This window comes from Ovis canadensis, chromosome 22 (assembly GCF_042477335.2).
Source record: "Ovis canadensis isolate MfBH-ARS-UI-01 breed Bighorn chromosome 22, ARS-UI_OviCan_v2, whole genome shotgun sequence".
NCBI lineage: Eukaryota > Metazoa > Chordata > Mammalia > Artiodactyla > Bovidae > Ovis > Ovis canadensis.
Genome location: NC_091266.1, coordinates 32685550 through 32701632, shown reverse-complemented (window position 1 = coordinate 32701632; position 16083 = coordinate 32685550). Strand labels below are relative to the sequence as shown.

At 41.4% G+C, this 16083-nt stretch overlaps 1 protein-coding gene across 3 annotated transcripts in view; it reads left to right on the top strand.

The window, feature by feature from the left end:
• The window catches only part of TCTN3 (tectonic family member 3), a 47998-nt gene that overhangs the window by 13784 nt on the left and 18131 nt on the right, over positions 1–16083 (top strand). Inside the window, exons 2-5 of one of the 3 annotated variants that reach the window (XM_069568158.1) lie at positions 12874–13316; positions 13475–13676; positions 13823–13946; positions 14254–14372. In XM_069568158.1, coding sequence (XP_069424259.1) covers positions 13305–13316; positions 13475–13676; positions 13823–13946; positions 14254–14372 — 457 coding nt within the window. In that variant the 5' untranslated portion in view covers positions 12874–13304. The other 2 variants (XM_069568157.1, XM_069568159.1) reach the window with 2 other exon arrangements.

Genomic DNA, 16083 nt, shown 5'->3' with positions numbered 1-16083 from the left:
AGGGTTCTTCTAAAGTCTGCTACACGTTCACTTCTCTTACTCTCATTTTCTCCCTATCTAAAAGAATATCCATTGTTTAGCCACCCGGCATAAAGACTACATTGCAACCTATTCTGCAGCTGTGTGTACAAAAGCAGTGACTCACTCTGGCAGTAGCAACGATGGATGTCCATGATTATGCTTGGCCCGAAGGGGCAGCGGGAGGAAAGAAGAGGTTCCTGGAACCCACAGAGTAATGATGGCTACAGAAGACAGTTGCTTGACAAGAACGGTGGCTTCTACTTTGGGTTGGGGTCCCCCCAAAGCCATTCTCAAGAGTAGGATTTCAGCGCAAGTAGTTTATTTGGAAGCAATCCCAGGAGGTCCTGGAAAGGGATGGGTAAGTGAGACAGGGCAGGGAAGGAGGCCAAGACAGTGTGCACTGATCAGCAGAGATGGCCACTGAGTGCAAATGTGGCTCAGTCTCCATAGGGACATAGGAGATGATGAAGAACACGGCTTAGAGTTGTCCCAACCCAGGGGAGAAGATATGGGGATGTCTACTCACCAATTCCCATACAACAGTGAGACTATCAACTGTCCAGCACCTTCGGCCTGCCCTGAACATAGAGTAGGCATGTTTCCATGGCCAGAAAAAGCCCTCAGGCAGAGAGTTTGCACAGGAAGGAGCCACCACTGTGCATCAGCGGTGGTGAGGGCTGAAGGAACCTGGGTGGGGACCGTGGCATCTGCTATGCCTCAGGTAAGGGCCGTAGCCACTGCCACTCTGGCCCCACAGAGAAGGAGCAGAAGAATAAATAAATAGCTGACCTCGCTCTCGGCCCATCCCCCAATCTCCTGCTGAACCTCTTCAGATGCCCCTTGATGCAGTTCACTCTGGACGGTCTCCCATGGCACAGAGCAGGGTGGAGGAGGAGGAACAGTGGCCTGTGCAGCAAGCAGGGAGTATCCAACACATCTGCCTTCCACCGTTTCCAAATGTCTGCATTTAAAATCTAGGACAGCACTCTCTGACTATAAAAATGTCATGATACATTTGTATCTTCACTAAAACTGAAGAAACGTGCGACTGGAAAGGACCTTGGAAAACATCTCTGTGAGTCCAAGCAGCAGAGAGAGCACAAGGAAAATGAGAGGAGACTTAAGTTCTAGTTCTGGTTCTAATAATTATGAATGATGACAATTTGAGCAGGTCATTTTGCACTTCAAACTGTTTCCTCATCCTTATAATCAGCAAGCTCCTATTGACTGAACAAAGCGGTTATGAAAATCAAAAGAATATAAAATACCCTGTGGTTAAAAGGGTTATACAGTGAGGAGTTAGTATACCTTCACCGTCCAGACAGAAAGGAAGCCATACCACTTTTAAACACTTTTCAGAAGGAAATGCCCCTATTTTTGTGTGTGTTTCTTTCAGTTAGGAAGATATTTACATGTTTACCACCGTACAAAAAAATTTTTTTAATTAGACAAGACATAATAATTAACATGTATTTACTTACAGTGATTTTCTTACCGCTAATCCCCCAAACAAAAAAATCTACATTCATTTTAATTACATCAGTTACTATTCTAATAAATAGTCATAGTCATTTTTCTCTAGTTATTTCCTTTTATTTTTGACAGCGTGCTTTTGACACTTTTAACCACTTCCTCTCTGTCCTTACATGCTGCAACATTTCTGATGACCCAGTAATTATGCCCAAGATCACAATTCGACATCTTTTCTCTTTTCACTTCCCTTTCAATGTAGAAAATAAGCCTAATGATGGAGGCACCATTAGATTATACTAAGAAATACTAGATAGAAAATCTTCTAGGTGCAGTCATCAGTCTAAGGAATGAATAAAGTTACAATTATTGCCCCTAAATGGAGATGTCAGAGTTGCTCCCTTGCTAAAAATCAGGAATCAAGATTATCAGTAACCCAAAGAAATTCATGAAACAGAAGGCAGTGTTTCCCTTGGGGTTATCACACTGTTACTGCCTTGGGTTAAAAACCACTGTAGTAACTCATTTGACTGGCCTAAGTTTTCATGAAGGAACTGTTGGGGAGGGGAGGCTGTTTTCCAAGGTACCATCCCTAGGAAAATAAGCACTTAATAGTTCTTACCCATCCACAGGGTAGAAGAAGGTGGAGACAGTCATTAAATAAACAAAATAAGATATATCAGAAGAATGAACAAATTTTTTTAAAAAAAGAGTGAACATAAAAATATCATTCTTTTCGCTGACTCTATTGTTTCAAGTCTTTGTGGTAGGTGGGAACAGGAAGACTCAAAAATAGAGGGAAGGAAAAGGCTTTGGCTTTTTCCTTAAAGCATGTTAACTCTATTTTAATTAACCTTCAGGCATTACCGCTTTGCTTCACATCAAGAACAATGTAACATCCCATTATCACACCATCTTGAGGAAAGAGATATTGCCCTTCTGAACTTTGGCAAAGAAGCATAACAGACATAACAGCTCAGAAATGACTACTCCAGGAAAGACAATTTTTGCATAGACTCTCCTCCCAGTAAGGTTAAAGGAAACTACTTTATGAAATGATAAGCCATTTTCCATGTAGGTAATTTCCATTGTCCATATTTACAATTCTCTGAGTAAAATTGCTAGGAACTCCATTTAAGACACTACAATATCTGACATGTGTTTTAAAAGGGAGGGAGAAGGCAGGGGAGAAAAGAAGGAGAGAGAGAAGATGGGGAGAAGAATTGAAAGCACAAGTGAAATCAAATATATTCAGTGGTTAGCTGGCATTAATAAGCTATTATTTTTATATTCATAAACTTGCTAAAAGATTTTTCCAATTTGTAATACTGAAAACAACAAATATGTTAAAATTTAAAACATTTTTTGGATGGAAAGGATATTCAAATAATTTAATTTATACAGGATGGTTATATAAATACTCTACTACTTACACAACTGTCATTCCAAACATGGAAACTCTATAGATTGGCGTGGGTTTTGGCATCAGACTGCTAGGAATAATGTGACAGACATTATCTGGGTATCATCTTCAGTGTACTGTTAAGAGAGCCTCAATCAGAATTTAAGTGCTTCTGCCCACTGCCTTCTGGAATCTTAGATGTCTTTAATGTGGACAAATTATTTACTCCACAATTAGTTGTAAATAGCCATGAGAAAAGTAACATCAGATACCATTTCCAGGTTTTTAAAAAAAGGAATAAATGTATGCACTTAAATGAATTACAAATACTGATACTGATGTGAATGATAAGTATGGATCTGACTAATGAATGGGAAAGAGGGGTAGAGAGATTATGCTCTCTGCACAACACATTTTGAGCTCTTCTATAGCTGACTGACTAGTGAAAGAGCTCTTTCCCAAAGATATGGGTATTCATTCAAATAACTCTTTATGACCGTAAAGTATGAACTGCATACGTATTCTCTGGAGGAAATCCCTAGACAGCTTCCAAATAGGAGGTCGAGACCTTGAGATCATCTCTAGACTGAATTCTGACCACCGTTCTCAGATATGGAGAAGAAATTCCAGAGAATAAATATACATAGAGGCCTTACGTTTTGGAGGTTGTCTAGGCTCACTGATACAAGGGTTCTGCTTGATTAAATGAATCCCCTTTCCCCTAGAATAAGAAAATTCAATATACTGAAGCTATGACTCACCTCTAAAGGTCAAGAAACATTGTGAGTACCAAGTGTGATCACACCCTCCAGATGTCAGAGCTTCACATTGTGGGTCAAACTGGCATCCTATCAACTTCTGAACCTGAGAGCTGGGGCAAAATTTACTGTGGAAACACCACTGAAAGAACTTCATGTTCTTGGAAGCTCCCTGGATTATAAACTCAGAACTGGAGATAGCAGTGAGAGTGATTAGACAGAGTTGGAAAGTTCATGCTCCCAGAGAAGTGGTAATGCCTTCAAACTTTGGCAAAGGGCTCCTGCTCTAGTTCCGCACCTTAGAGGGACCCGTAAACCAGAAAACCACAAATAACAAATTTGGCAAAAATCACATGGGTACTTCTGTCACTCAGGACCCAGTGCTCAGTGATGACATGGCAATTCACAATCCAACACGGCTGCTGCTGTGATTCACACCACTTAAGCACCAGAGGAACACTCTGCCACCTTACCCTGTGTCCAAATGAAGAAGAGAAGACTGTGGCACTGCTGACATCAGAGATGGACAAAGCGTCAAAGCATGAGGAGCATTTGAGTTGGAGAAATTATTAAGTAAGAAAAAATTTAGCTCATTGTATCTTTCTTCTCAAATTTCATGACCACAGTAGGTTTTTGAACAGTAAAATATGTCATAAAGCAGAGTGCTCACTTTCTTAAACTCTTTATATCCAATATTTAACAGTTTTTACAACAGTTGCACATGGCATCTGAGGAAAACTTTAATAGTAAAGAATTGTTCAGTTGCTCAGTCATGTCTGACTCTTTGCAATCCCATGAATTGCAGCACTCCAGGCTTCCATCCTTCACCATCTCCTGGAGCTTGCTCAAACTCAAGTCCATTGAGTTGGTGATGCCATCCAACCATCTCATCCTCTATTGGCCCCTTCTCCTCCTCCTTTTGTATATATGTAAGTCTAGATATAACATGTATTAAACATAACACTTATTCTTCACATTGGTAGCTATAATTATAACTATTATTATAAAATATAATATAATTTTATAATAATATAAACTTTATATTATATAACAATAATACTTAGTTAAATTTCAGAAAAGTTGCAACTTTTGATTATATTTAAATTAATTTAAATTTTGATTGTCATTAATTATCATTATATTTGGCCTTTGTACTTAGCAGATAATATTGAATATGTACATGTGTATGTATTTGTATATGTATATGTTGCTGTCATCTCCGACTCTTTGCAACCCCATGGACTACAGCCCACCAGGCTCCTCTGGTCCATGGGAATTCTCCAGGCAAGAATACTGGAGTGGGCTGCCATGCCCTCTTCAGGGGATCCTCCCAACCCAGGGATCAAATCGAACCCAGGTCTCCTGCATTGCAGGCGGATTCCTTACCTTCTGAGCCACCAGGGAAGCCCAACATTGAATATACTAGAAGAAAAATAATTTCTTGAGGCCATTGTTTGTAAACTTTTTTACATTTATTTTATACTTTTTATATAAAAGATACTCAAAGTTTCTATACATTTTGTGGCAGTTTAAAAAATTGGCCTCAACTTTTTTTACAGCCCTTCCATAGAGGGGTCAAGGGGAGGGGGATGGAACGTCTCAGCCAATGGACTAAAGTAACATCAAATGGCTTTTAAGACTAGATCCAAAAAGGCCATTCAACTTTTGCCTTGTCCACTAGAACACTCTTTCCTGAAGCTCTGAGCCACCACTGAAAAAGTCTGACCATCCTGAGGCTACCATACTGTGAGGAAACCTAAGCCACAAGAGACCATGTCATCGGCATTCCAGTTAACAGGCCCAACTGAGCCCAACCTTCAAGCATTCCCAGCCCAGCCACCAGACATGTGAGTGAAGAGACCTACAGATGATTCTGGACCTCATCCAGTAGTCTCCCCCAGCTATCCAAGTCTTGCCAGCAGTGACCCCAGATATCATGAACCAGAGATAAGCCATCTCTGCTGTACCCTGTCCAAATTCCTGACCCAGAGAATCCATAGTGATTATAAAGCAGTTGTCATTTTATGCCACAAAATTTTGGTATGGTTTGTTATGCACCAAAAGATAATTAGAGTGTTTTGAATGCATTTAAATTCTATTTTTAAACTTAGATTATTGAGGATGATTATTAGCTAAACTAGTAATAGAAACTGTAAAAGTAAAGGGAAAGAAAAAATGTTTAAGAGAAAAGTAGAGAGACTTTCAGTTATGGCAGCATGAGGGATTCAGCAACGCCTCTCTGTAATAAAACAAATATATCCTTCGAGGAAGATAGAGTAGATATATTTTTCCATATTCTTGTTGCTTAAGTACAACTGAAAATTCTGGACACTATATACACATGTGTGTGCACGCATGCACACACGCTAAGTCACTGCAGTCCTGTCCGACTCTTTATGACCCTGTGTACTATAGCCTCCTCTGTCCATGGGATTTTCCAGGCAAGAGTACTGGAGTTGCTTGCCATTGCCTCCTCCAGGGGATCCTCCCCACTCAGGAACTGAACCCATGTCTCTTAGATCTCCTGCATTGGCAGGCAGGTTCTTTACCGCTAGCGCTACCTGCTGCTGCTGCTGCTAAGTCACTTCGGTCGTGTCCAACTCTGTGTGACCCCAGGCAGCCCACCAGGCTCCCCCGTCCCTGGGATTCTCCAGGCAAGAACACTGGAGTGGGTTGCCATTTCCTTCTCCAATGCATGAAAGTGAAAAGTGAAAGGGAAGTTGCTCAGTCGTGTCCGACTCTTTGCGACCACATGGACTGCAGCCTACCAGGCTACTCCATCCATGGGATTTTCCAGGCAAGAGTACTGGAGTGGGGTGCCATTGGGAAGCATACATATATATATATGTATATGTATATATATATATATATATATATATATATATATATATAGAGAGAGAGAGAGAGAGAGAGAGAGAGAGAGAGAGAGAGATTCTAAAAGCTGGAGAGAAGAAGGCAGATTGGCTAGCAACCCAGAAACTCTAGAAATGACACAAAGAACGAAAGTTCTTTTTGCCTTATACATCGCACACTTTGAGAGAGCTGGCTCTTACCCCACCCAGCAGTAACAAGAAGTGCTGCTCCCTGGACTATCAGTGGAGGCTGGGTGGGGAACTGGGGCTTTTATTACCATCTGGTAGTGATGGAGGTGTGCTGCCAGGGGTATGCACATCCCTTCCAGAGCAGTGTCAGAGGAGGCTGGCTAAAACAGAAGTTAATTAAGATACAGAGCCCCACCCATAACATAATATCCAAAATGTTCACGTTTTGACCCCAAATCCACCATATCTACAACTAGGAAGATCACAAACTGAATGACAAAAATTAACAAATGCCAACACAGAGATTCTAGTTTAATTCTAGTTTGAATTCTGCTTTCGTTTTTTGTACAAATTTTAATTTAAATACATAAATATATTTAAAGCAATGATGTAAATTAATCTTTGAGAGTTCTAATTATTACATAAGTATGGGTAAGCCACTAAAGTATGCTATGACTTAAATTGTTGAGGTCTTTTATAAAATTCTCGTCTATCCATGGAATTCTCTAGGGAAGAATACTGAAGTGGATTGTCATTCCCTTCTCCAGGGGATCTTCCCAACCCAGGGATTGAACCCGGGTCTCCTGTATTGCAGGCAGATTCTTTACTATCTGAGCCACCAGGGAAACCCCTTTTATAAAATTATTTCTTTGTATGAAAGATATCCAGGGGTAGGAAGTCCTGGGCAAGCATGAAGTTTCCATGGTTGTCAGGGATCCAGGTTTCTTCCCTTTTGTTGCTTATCTTTGCTTATATTTCTTCTCATGATCCAAAATGACTGGTGGAGCTCCAGCCATTTTGCTCAAAATTAAAGTAGCAACATGGAGAAGGGAGGAAAAAGACTTTTGTTTTCTAAAGAGATTTTCCTAAAGTCTCATCAGTTCTTTAATGTATATTTCATGGATCAGAACTATGTACATAACCCCAACTTGTTACAAAGGAGCTGAAATGTCATCTTTTGGCTACATTGTGCTCATTAAAAATTTGAGTTTCTGTCTATTTGAAACAGAGGAAAACAATAGAATGGGAAAGACTAATTTTTCTCTTCAAGAAAATTAGAGATACCAAGGGAACATTTCATGCAAAGATGGGCACAATAAAGGACAGAAATGGTGTGGACCTAACAGAAGCATAAGATATTAAGAAGAGGTGGCAAGAATACACAGGAGGTGAAGGTGAAGTCGCTCAGTCATGTCCAACTCTTTGAGACCCCATGGACTGCAGCCTACCAGGCTTCTCCAAAGTGTACAAAAAGATCTTCATGACCCAGATAATCATGATGGTGTGATCACTCACCTAGAGCCAAACATCCTGGAATGTGAAGTCAAGTGGGCCTTAGGAAGCATCACTAAGAACAAAGCTAGTGGAGGTGATGGAATTCCAGTTGAGCTATTTCAAATCCTAAAAGATGATGCTGTGAAAGTGCTGCACTCAACATGTCAGCAAATTTGGAAAACTCAGCAGTGGCCACAGGACTGGAAAAGCTCAGTTTTCATTCCAATCCCAAAGAAAGGCAATGCCAAAGAATGCTCAAACTACTGCACAATTGCACTCATCTCACATGCTAGCAAAGTAATGTTCAAAATTCTCCAAGCCAGGCTTCAACAGTACATGAACTGTTAACTTCCAGATGTTCAAGCTTGATTTAGAAAAGACGGAGGAACCAGAGATCAAATTGCCAACATCTGCTGGATTATCAAAAAAGCAAGAGAGTTCCAGAAAAATATCTATTTCTGTTTTAGTGACTATGCCAAAGCCTTTGACTGGGTGGATCACAACAAACTGTGGAAAATTTTTCAAGAGACAGGAATACCAGACCACCCGACCTGTCTCCTGAGAAATCTGAATGCAGGTGAAGAAGCAACAGTTAGAACTGGACATGGAACAACAGACTGGTTCCAAATAGAGAAAGGAGTCCATCAAGGCTGCATATTGTCACCCTGCTTATTTAACTTGTATGCAGAGTACATCATGAGAAACGCTGGGCTGGATGAAACACAAGTTGGAATGAAGATTGCTGGGAGAAATATCAATAACCTCAGATATGCAGATGATACCACCCTTATGGCAGAAAATGAAGAAGAACTAAAGAGCCTCTTGATGAAAGTGAAAGAGGAGAGTGAAAAAGTTGGCTTAAAACTCAACATTCAGAAAACGAAGATCATGGCATCTGGTCCCATCACTTCATGGCAAATAGATGGGGAAAACAATGGAAATAGTGACAGACTTTATTTTGGGGGGCTCCAAAATCACTGCAGATGGTGACTGCAGCCAAGAAATTAAAAGACGCTTGCTTTGGAATAAAAGTTATGACCAACCTAGACAACATATTGAAAAGCAGAGACATTACTTTGCCAACAAAGGTCCGTCTAGTCAAAGCTATGCTTTTCCCAGTAGTCATGTATGGATGTGAGAGTTGAACTGTAAAGAAAGCTGAGTATCGAAGAACTGATGCTTTTGAACTGTGGTGTTGGAGAAGGCTCTTGAGTCCCTTGGACTGCAAGGAGATCCAACCAGTCCATCCTAAAGGAAATCAATCCTGAATATTCATTGGAAGGACTGATGCTGAAGCTGAAACCCCAATACTTTGGCCACCTGATGCAAAGAACTGACTCATTTGAAAAGACCCTGATGCTAGGAAAGATTGAAGGCGGGAGGAGAAGGGGACGACCGAGGATGAGATGGTTGGATGGCATCACTGACTCAATGGGCAAGAGTCTGAGTGAATTCCAGGGGTTGGTGATGAACAGGGAGGCCTGGTGTGCTGCATGCAGTCCATGGGGTCGCAAGGAGTTGAACACAATTGAGTGACTGAACTGAACTGAACTCATTTCATTTTTTATGTTATAAATTTTATCACCTAAAGCTTTTTATTTTCTAATTTTTTATTTCTATAATATCAGAATACAATTGAATTTTATATACTGACCTTGCATTTGTCCTTTCCATTGCTCTTAATTTATTCCAGCATTTCTGCACTTCCATCTGAGGTCATTTTTCCTTTAGCCTGAACAATTCTCTTTAGCAATTCCTTGTGAGGATCTGTAATAAAATTTTTTTCTTAATTTTTGTTTTCTAAACACATTTGCATCTTCATTTTTAAAGGCTACCTTGCTGAGCACAGAATTCTAGGTCAACTTCTTTCAAGACATTATTCTGTTTTCCTTATTTCTGTTAAAAAGTCAGGTGTGAATCTCATTATTGTTCTTTTGAAAGTAGTGTATCCTTTTTAACCTATGTTTTTGGTAGATTTGTGGAGGAGGGAATGTTGTGTGTACACCTTGAGAAGGGGAACTAATACCAGCCTTCAAGATGTGAGGCCTCTCTTCCTCCTCGATGTCAAAAACTATCCAGGGCCCTGTCCTATCTTTTTAATAAAAGTGTGTACATGGCTGTCTCTGCCTTCTTTAGGAGCAAGTTCTTGTAGCCACTGTTTGTACCTGGAAGCAAGGCTGAAAGGCTGACCTTCCTGACTCTTCCTACAGTGGTACCTCAGTCAGTAACTCTATTGTCCAAGGGCCCTTTGATATCAATAGCTTCTTTTTGTGTGCTTAGTACATCCCCAAGAGCCACACCTATTTCAATATTAAGCCTCTTTGTTTATCCAACTGTAATCCTGTCCTGAGAGTCTTCTATTTTTCAAAGGTTGTCATAATGTCTGGTCCTCTGAGAGCACTCTTTCAAGTTTTCCAGTATCGGTGTGTGTGCATGGATGCACACGGCTATGTGTGCTCATGTAACTTTCTTGTAATTTTTGAAGATTCTGGGGATAATCTAAAGAGGGGAGGAGTCGGGAGAGACTAGAACTTGTTCTCAGTCTGCCATCTTGATTCAATCTCTTCGTTAAATTTCTAAGTACATACTGATCTCTTTTAGTACCAAACCCAGACATCTGCCAGTATCATATGATCTTTTCTGGGAATCTCTGCTTCTGAGGTGACACATTAAGCTAGTTCAATATAATCCTCATGTTAAAATTGGCATCTGTGTGAAACATGTGAATAGACTTCCTGTCCTTCAAAATTATCTTCCAGATTTTAATACCTCAAAAGAACTGAGAGTTCTGTATTACAGAGTTTGCTACAAACATATCACAACAAAAGTACAAATAATATTTTTGCTCCACTATAACAAAAAAGAGAAAACAAGTATTTAAAAAGCATGTAAAGTGCTAAAATCCAAAAATAAGAAAAAACAACTCAGTAATCCATTAATGTTATTTCCCTACACTCAACCCTGAAACTACTTCAATCAACAGACTCTTTTTTCAACACTAATAAATTCAATAATAACATAATTGATTTATCATTGATTAGAATTAAAGAGTAAAATGCAAACTTGGAAATCTAAAATAGTCTCCAGTTGGTTATAGAAATTGTATATAAAGAAATGCAGTTCATAATTAATATAAACAGTAAATATTCATAGGAGCTAAATCTAAAGAGTTCAACAAAACAATATTTCTTAAAATGTTCAATGCATATCTAACATGTCCTAGGCACTATTCTAGGCATTGGATACAAGCAGTGAACAAAACAAAAAACCCTCTGTTTTTGGAGCTTATAGTCAGTAAATACACATAATTTGAGTAATATAACTTGGCCTTTTCCTATGGAAATTACTAAAAAGGCAGATATTTTATGCCCAAACTCAAATATAGATATCTCTTATGAAAGTCCATCACACAATCACATAAAAACATATTTGAGAATGTTTATAGCAGAAAGATACATTTAGCTACTGGATTCAAAACACTAGACTATCAGTATCTTTGAGAATGTGAGCAAGGTCCAGGTGCCCTAACATTTACCTGCCTGTGGAAAAGGAAGCATTGGCTAATTTTTGATAAGGGTATTAGACCTTAGACAACTCTTACGTGTGCATGTTTTGTCGCTCAGTCGTGTCCAATTCTTTGCAACCGCATCAACTGTGACCCGCCAGGCTCCTCTGTCCATGCATTTCTACAGGCATTTCCTTCCCCAGGGGATCTTCCCCACCCAGGGGTTGAACTCAGGTCTCCGGCATTCCAGGCAGATGCTCTACCGTCTGAGCTACTAGGGAAGGCTGGTAACTCTTAACGGGTCTTAATTTATATCCCTAACCAAGCAACTGAAATAATCCAGGTATCTGGAATATGCAGGTTGACAAAAATACTGGGTCTAACAGCAAGATTTTGATACCCTAGAGTTGTACTATACAATACGCTAAATACCAGTCACACGTGGTTATTTAACTCTGAATTAATTAAAAATTAAAAATTCAGCTCCTCAGTCACATTTCGGGAAAGGCAATGGCACCCCACTCCAGTACTCTTGCCTGGAAAATCCCATGGACAGAGGAGCCTGGTAGGCAACAGTCTACGGGGTCACTAGGAGTTGGGCAAGGCTGAGCGACTTCACTTTCACTTTTCACTTTCATGCACTGGAGAAGGAAATGGCAACCCCCTCCAGTGTTCTTGCCTGGAGAATCCCAGGGACGGAGGAGCCTGGTGGGCTGCCGTCTATGGGGTCGCACAGAGTGAGACACGACTGAAGTGACTTAGCAGCAGCAGCAGCAGCAGCAGCAGCAGTTGTCACACTTGCGGTTCCTTGTGGCTCAACTGGTAAAGAATCTGCTTGTAATGAGGGAGACCTGGGTTCGATCCCTGGGTTGGTAAGATCCCCTAGAGAAGGGAAAGGCTACCCACTCCAGTATTCTAGCCTGGGTCGCAAAGAATCCGATTCGTCTGAGCAACTTTTACTTTCACTTTCTTTTCCTGTGCACAGTAGCCACATATAGCCTGAAGCTGCCATTCTGAGCAGTGTAGACACAGAACATTTCTTACATTGCAGAAAGTTCTATGGGCTACTGCTGCACTAGGGAGTCAGAAGAGGCACAGCACTCCTGGGAAAGAGGGCTACAAAAAGCGGCAATTCAGGGAATTTCTTGACAGTCCAGAGGGCCTTGGCTATCAAATAGGCCTGGGTTCCATCCTTGGTCAGAGAACCTCAAGCCACGGCGCAGTCAAAAAAAAAAAAGTTGCGATTTATCATAACAGCAAAAAAAGTCTTCTCTGTCCCTTGGCTATTTTTTAAATTTAAAGAAAATGTTCTCAATGTTAAAAATGAAGGAGCTGAATCTTTCTAATATGTTTTTCGCCAAAATATTATAGTTAGATGAGACTTTTATTTTTTTTTTTAAGGTATGTGACCTTCAGTGTACCTTCTTCCTCGAGAATATCCTTTAGAAAAGGATTCTCAGCGTTAGAATCCGGAGTGAAAAAGATGAAATTCTAGTTGCAGCCTCTGGGGTTCCTTCTATCAAGGAAGGACGCGGCCCTCTTTTTTTTTTTAATTTTTATTTTTACTTTATTTTACTTTACAATACTGGATTGGTTTTGCTATACATTGGACGCGGCCCTCTTGAAGGCGAAGTCAGAGCTGCACGGGGCATTTGGCTGAACTACTGCCACTCAGCGGAGAGAAGAGGCAAGGGCGCCTTCGCCTGTCTGTCGGTTGCCAAGCGACGGAGACCTAGCAGAGCCTGGTCGCAGGAGGAGGGCACCGACTGAAAGATGCTGAGGATTTGTAACAGCGCCGGCTTCCATTGGCTGAAGAGCTCCCGGCCATCGCCATGAGCCAATGGGTAGGCGCATACGGATGACGTTAGACGCCATGCGACTCCTTCCACCCACGTTCTAGCGACGCGTCTAGCGACCGCCGAAACCTACCTCAAACCCTTTGGGGCGGGGTGGGGGTGGTCTGTATTGCCCCATGTTTAGCTTGCAGCTCTCTCTACTGCAGGTGTTCTTCCTGATGGTCCCCGAGAGGGTCCTCTCTCAGCCCTCTCCGTCTCCGTCTGGGGCAATGCCCACCCATTCGGACCTGGGGCCAAGGACGCAGGGCGGGACCCTTCAATCCTCGGAGGTGCCTGGGATCTCTACGGTGGGTCTTACTGTCGTGACCTCCTCGACACCGGGGAATAAGACCGCGGACCTCTTCCCAGGTGAGGGGAGAGGATGTGGGGATGGAAACTACCGACTTAGATCCAAGTGAATGCCCATAAAGTAAGGAGTGGGGCTGTCGAAAGAACCTTGGAAGAGTTTAGGGATCCTCACCGCACTCGCTGTGTTTTATGTTGTGCTTTCATAGTCCTACCGATCTGTGTCTGTGACTTGACTCCCGGTGCCTGCGATATAAATTGCTGCTGCGACAGTGACTGCTATCTTCTCCATCCGAGGACAGTTTTCTCCTTCTGCCTTCCAGGCAGCGTGAGGTGAGGTGCGACGTTCAGGTTGAATCCTAAAGGGGATTAAGTAACATTTGGACGTAGGAAGAGTTTTGCCTTCTTGCTTCCCACCCCCACGTCCACTCCAAGGAATGGAACTCCCTTGGTTTTTCCCAGGAGCGCTGTCCCTCTTCTGATGCTCTAAAGCAGGGCTGCCCAATAGAACAGAACCTTCGTGTTGTCCCGTGGCTGCCCAAGGAGTTCTCTTTTTGGCATCTGACAGCGGTGGGGCACCCTTTTTTGGGATATAATCTTCCTTCTAAATGTACCTGTTCTTCCTCCGGTTTCCTGATAGGTCTGCAAGTTGGGTGTGTGTAGACAACTCTCTTATCTTCAGGAGTAATTCCCCATTTCCTTCGAGAGTTTTCATGGATTCAAATGGAATTAAGCAGTTTTGTGTCCATGTGAACAATTGTGAGTAGAAATGTGTTGGCTTTGTATTGCCTGACATTTTTTGAGAGTTAGCTTCTGACTTTTTTTCCTTTTCTTTGTTTTTTAAACCTCCCCTCCCCACCCCCTTGGATGTCTATCATCCTCCCTATCCTCTACCTATCCCCCCACCCTCTCTTTTTTCTCTTATTGGCGAACATTGGCAATCTCTTTTGCCCTACTGGCTGTGGATCAGAAAACCCATAGAGAACTTTAATTTCTGTCCACCCTCTTAGCTCAGATAATTACAGATCAACTATATCCCTGACTTGCTACAACCTCTATGAAGACACTCACTGAATTCCCAGTGCCTGACATAGGAGGCAACAATTAATATTTGGATGAATGTCTTTGACGGATGAATCTATATCAACCTTGTTTTTATTTCATGAGGCAACAGCACAGGGGAAAGAACATTCGACTTTGGTCTCAGCCCTCCATCTACTTACTGCTGCACAGACTTGGTGGGCTTTCCTGGTGGCTCAGCAATAAAGAATCTGCCTGTGATACAGGAGCTGCAAGAGACCCAGGTTTGATCCCTGGGTCAGGAAGATCCTCTGGAGGAGGGCATGGCAACCCACTCGAGTATTCTTGCCCAGAGAATCCCACGGACAGAGGAGCCTGGAGGGCTACAGTCCATAGGGTCACAAAGAGTTGGACATGACTGAAGCAACTTAGCACATGTGCACACTTGGGTAAATCCCTTAGCATTTCCAGGCTTATTTCTTCAGGAAAATGAGAAATATCACTAATCCTAAATGTGAAAGTGCTCAGCAACTGCAGAGTGTAATAAACATGAAAAGTGGTTGGTATTAAAGTTTTTAAATAGACTTAGAAATTTGCTAGTGATAATGATAACATTTCTAAAGATATACATCTGATATATATTTTTAAAATTTATTGTCTAAGAAGAAAAATAATGTTCTCACATAAAAGACTTAAATGTCCCTCATACTCTGAAGTCAGCTTATCCTGGTTTCATCTGACTGTTAGAAAATAAACTGCAAAACTGTATTTGTTTCCTAAAACAACTAGTTTGGGATTTGGGGGACTTGAATTTGGAAGCAGTTATCAGGAGCCTTGCTGCCATTCAGGTTGTGAGACAATAAAGGGAGCAAGGCAAATGGTCCATTTTAAAATAAGTTTGCAGGACTTCCCTGGTGGTCCAGTGGTAAAAAGTCTGTGCTTCCAATGCAGGGACCCAGATTCATTCCCTGGTGAGAAAATTAAGATCCTGCCTGTCTTGAGATGTGACCAAAAAAATTAAGGTATAAAATAAGGCTGCAGCTACACCATACTTCCCAAATTTCCTATTACGTTTTACTTCCAGCCTTGTGAAAACACTCCAGGGATATCACAATAATATCCAAACTGGTGCTTCCTGCTTTTAATCCCCTCCTGCATTCCATGCTATATTGCAGAGTTTCCAGACCAATGTTTCTGTACTTTCTTTCCCCAACACCACCTGAGAGCCAGTCCCTTAGGACATATAGAATACTTTCCATTGCTGTCATTTTATATGAATGTTGTGTCTCCCCAGGTAAATTGTCAGCACATAGAAAGGATGGACCATGAATTTGTCCACAGTGCTTAATATTTGCTGATAATGACCATCAGTAACAGACATTATTAGTCAGAGACTGTACAACATTGACCAAGTGGGGAAAACCCTAGACCAGGAATCAGAAGATCTCTG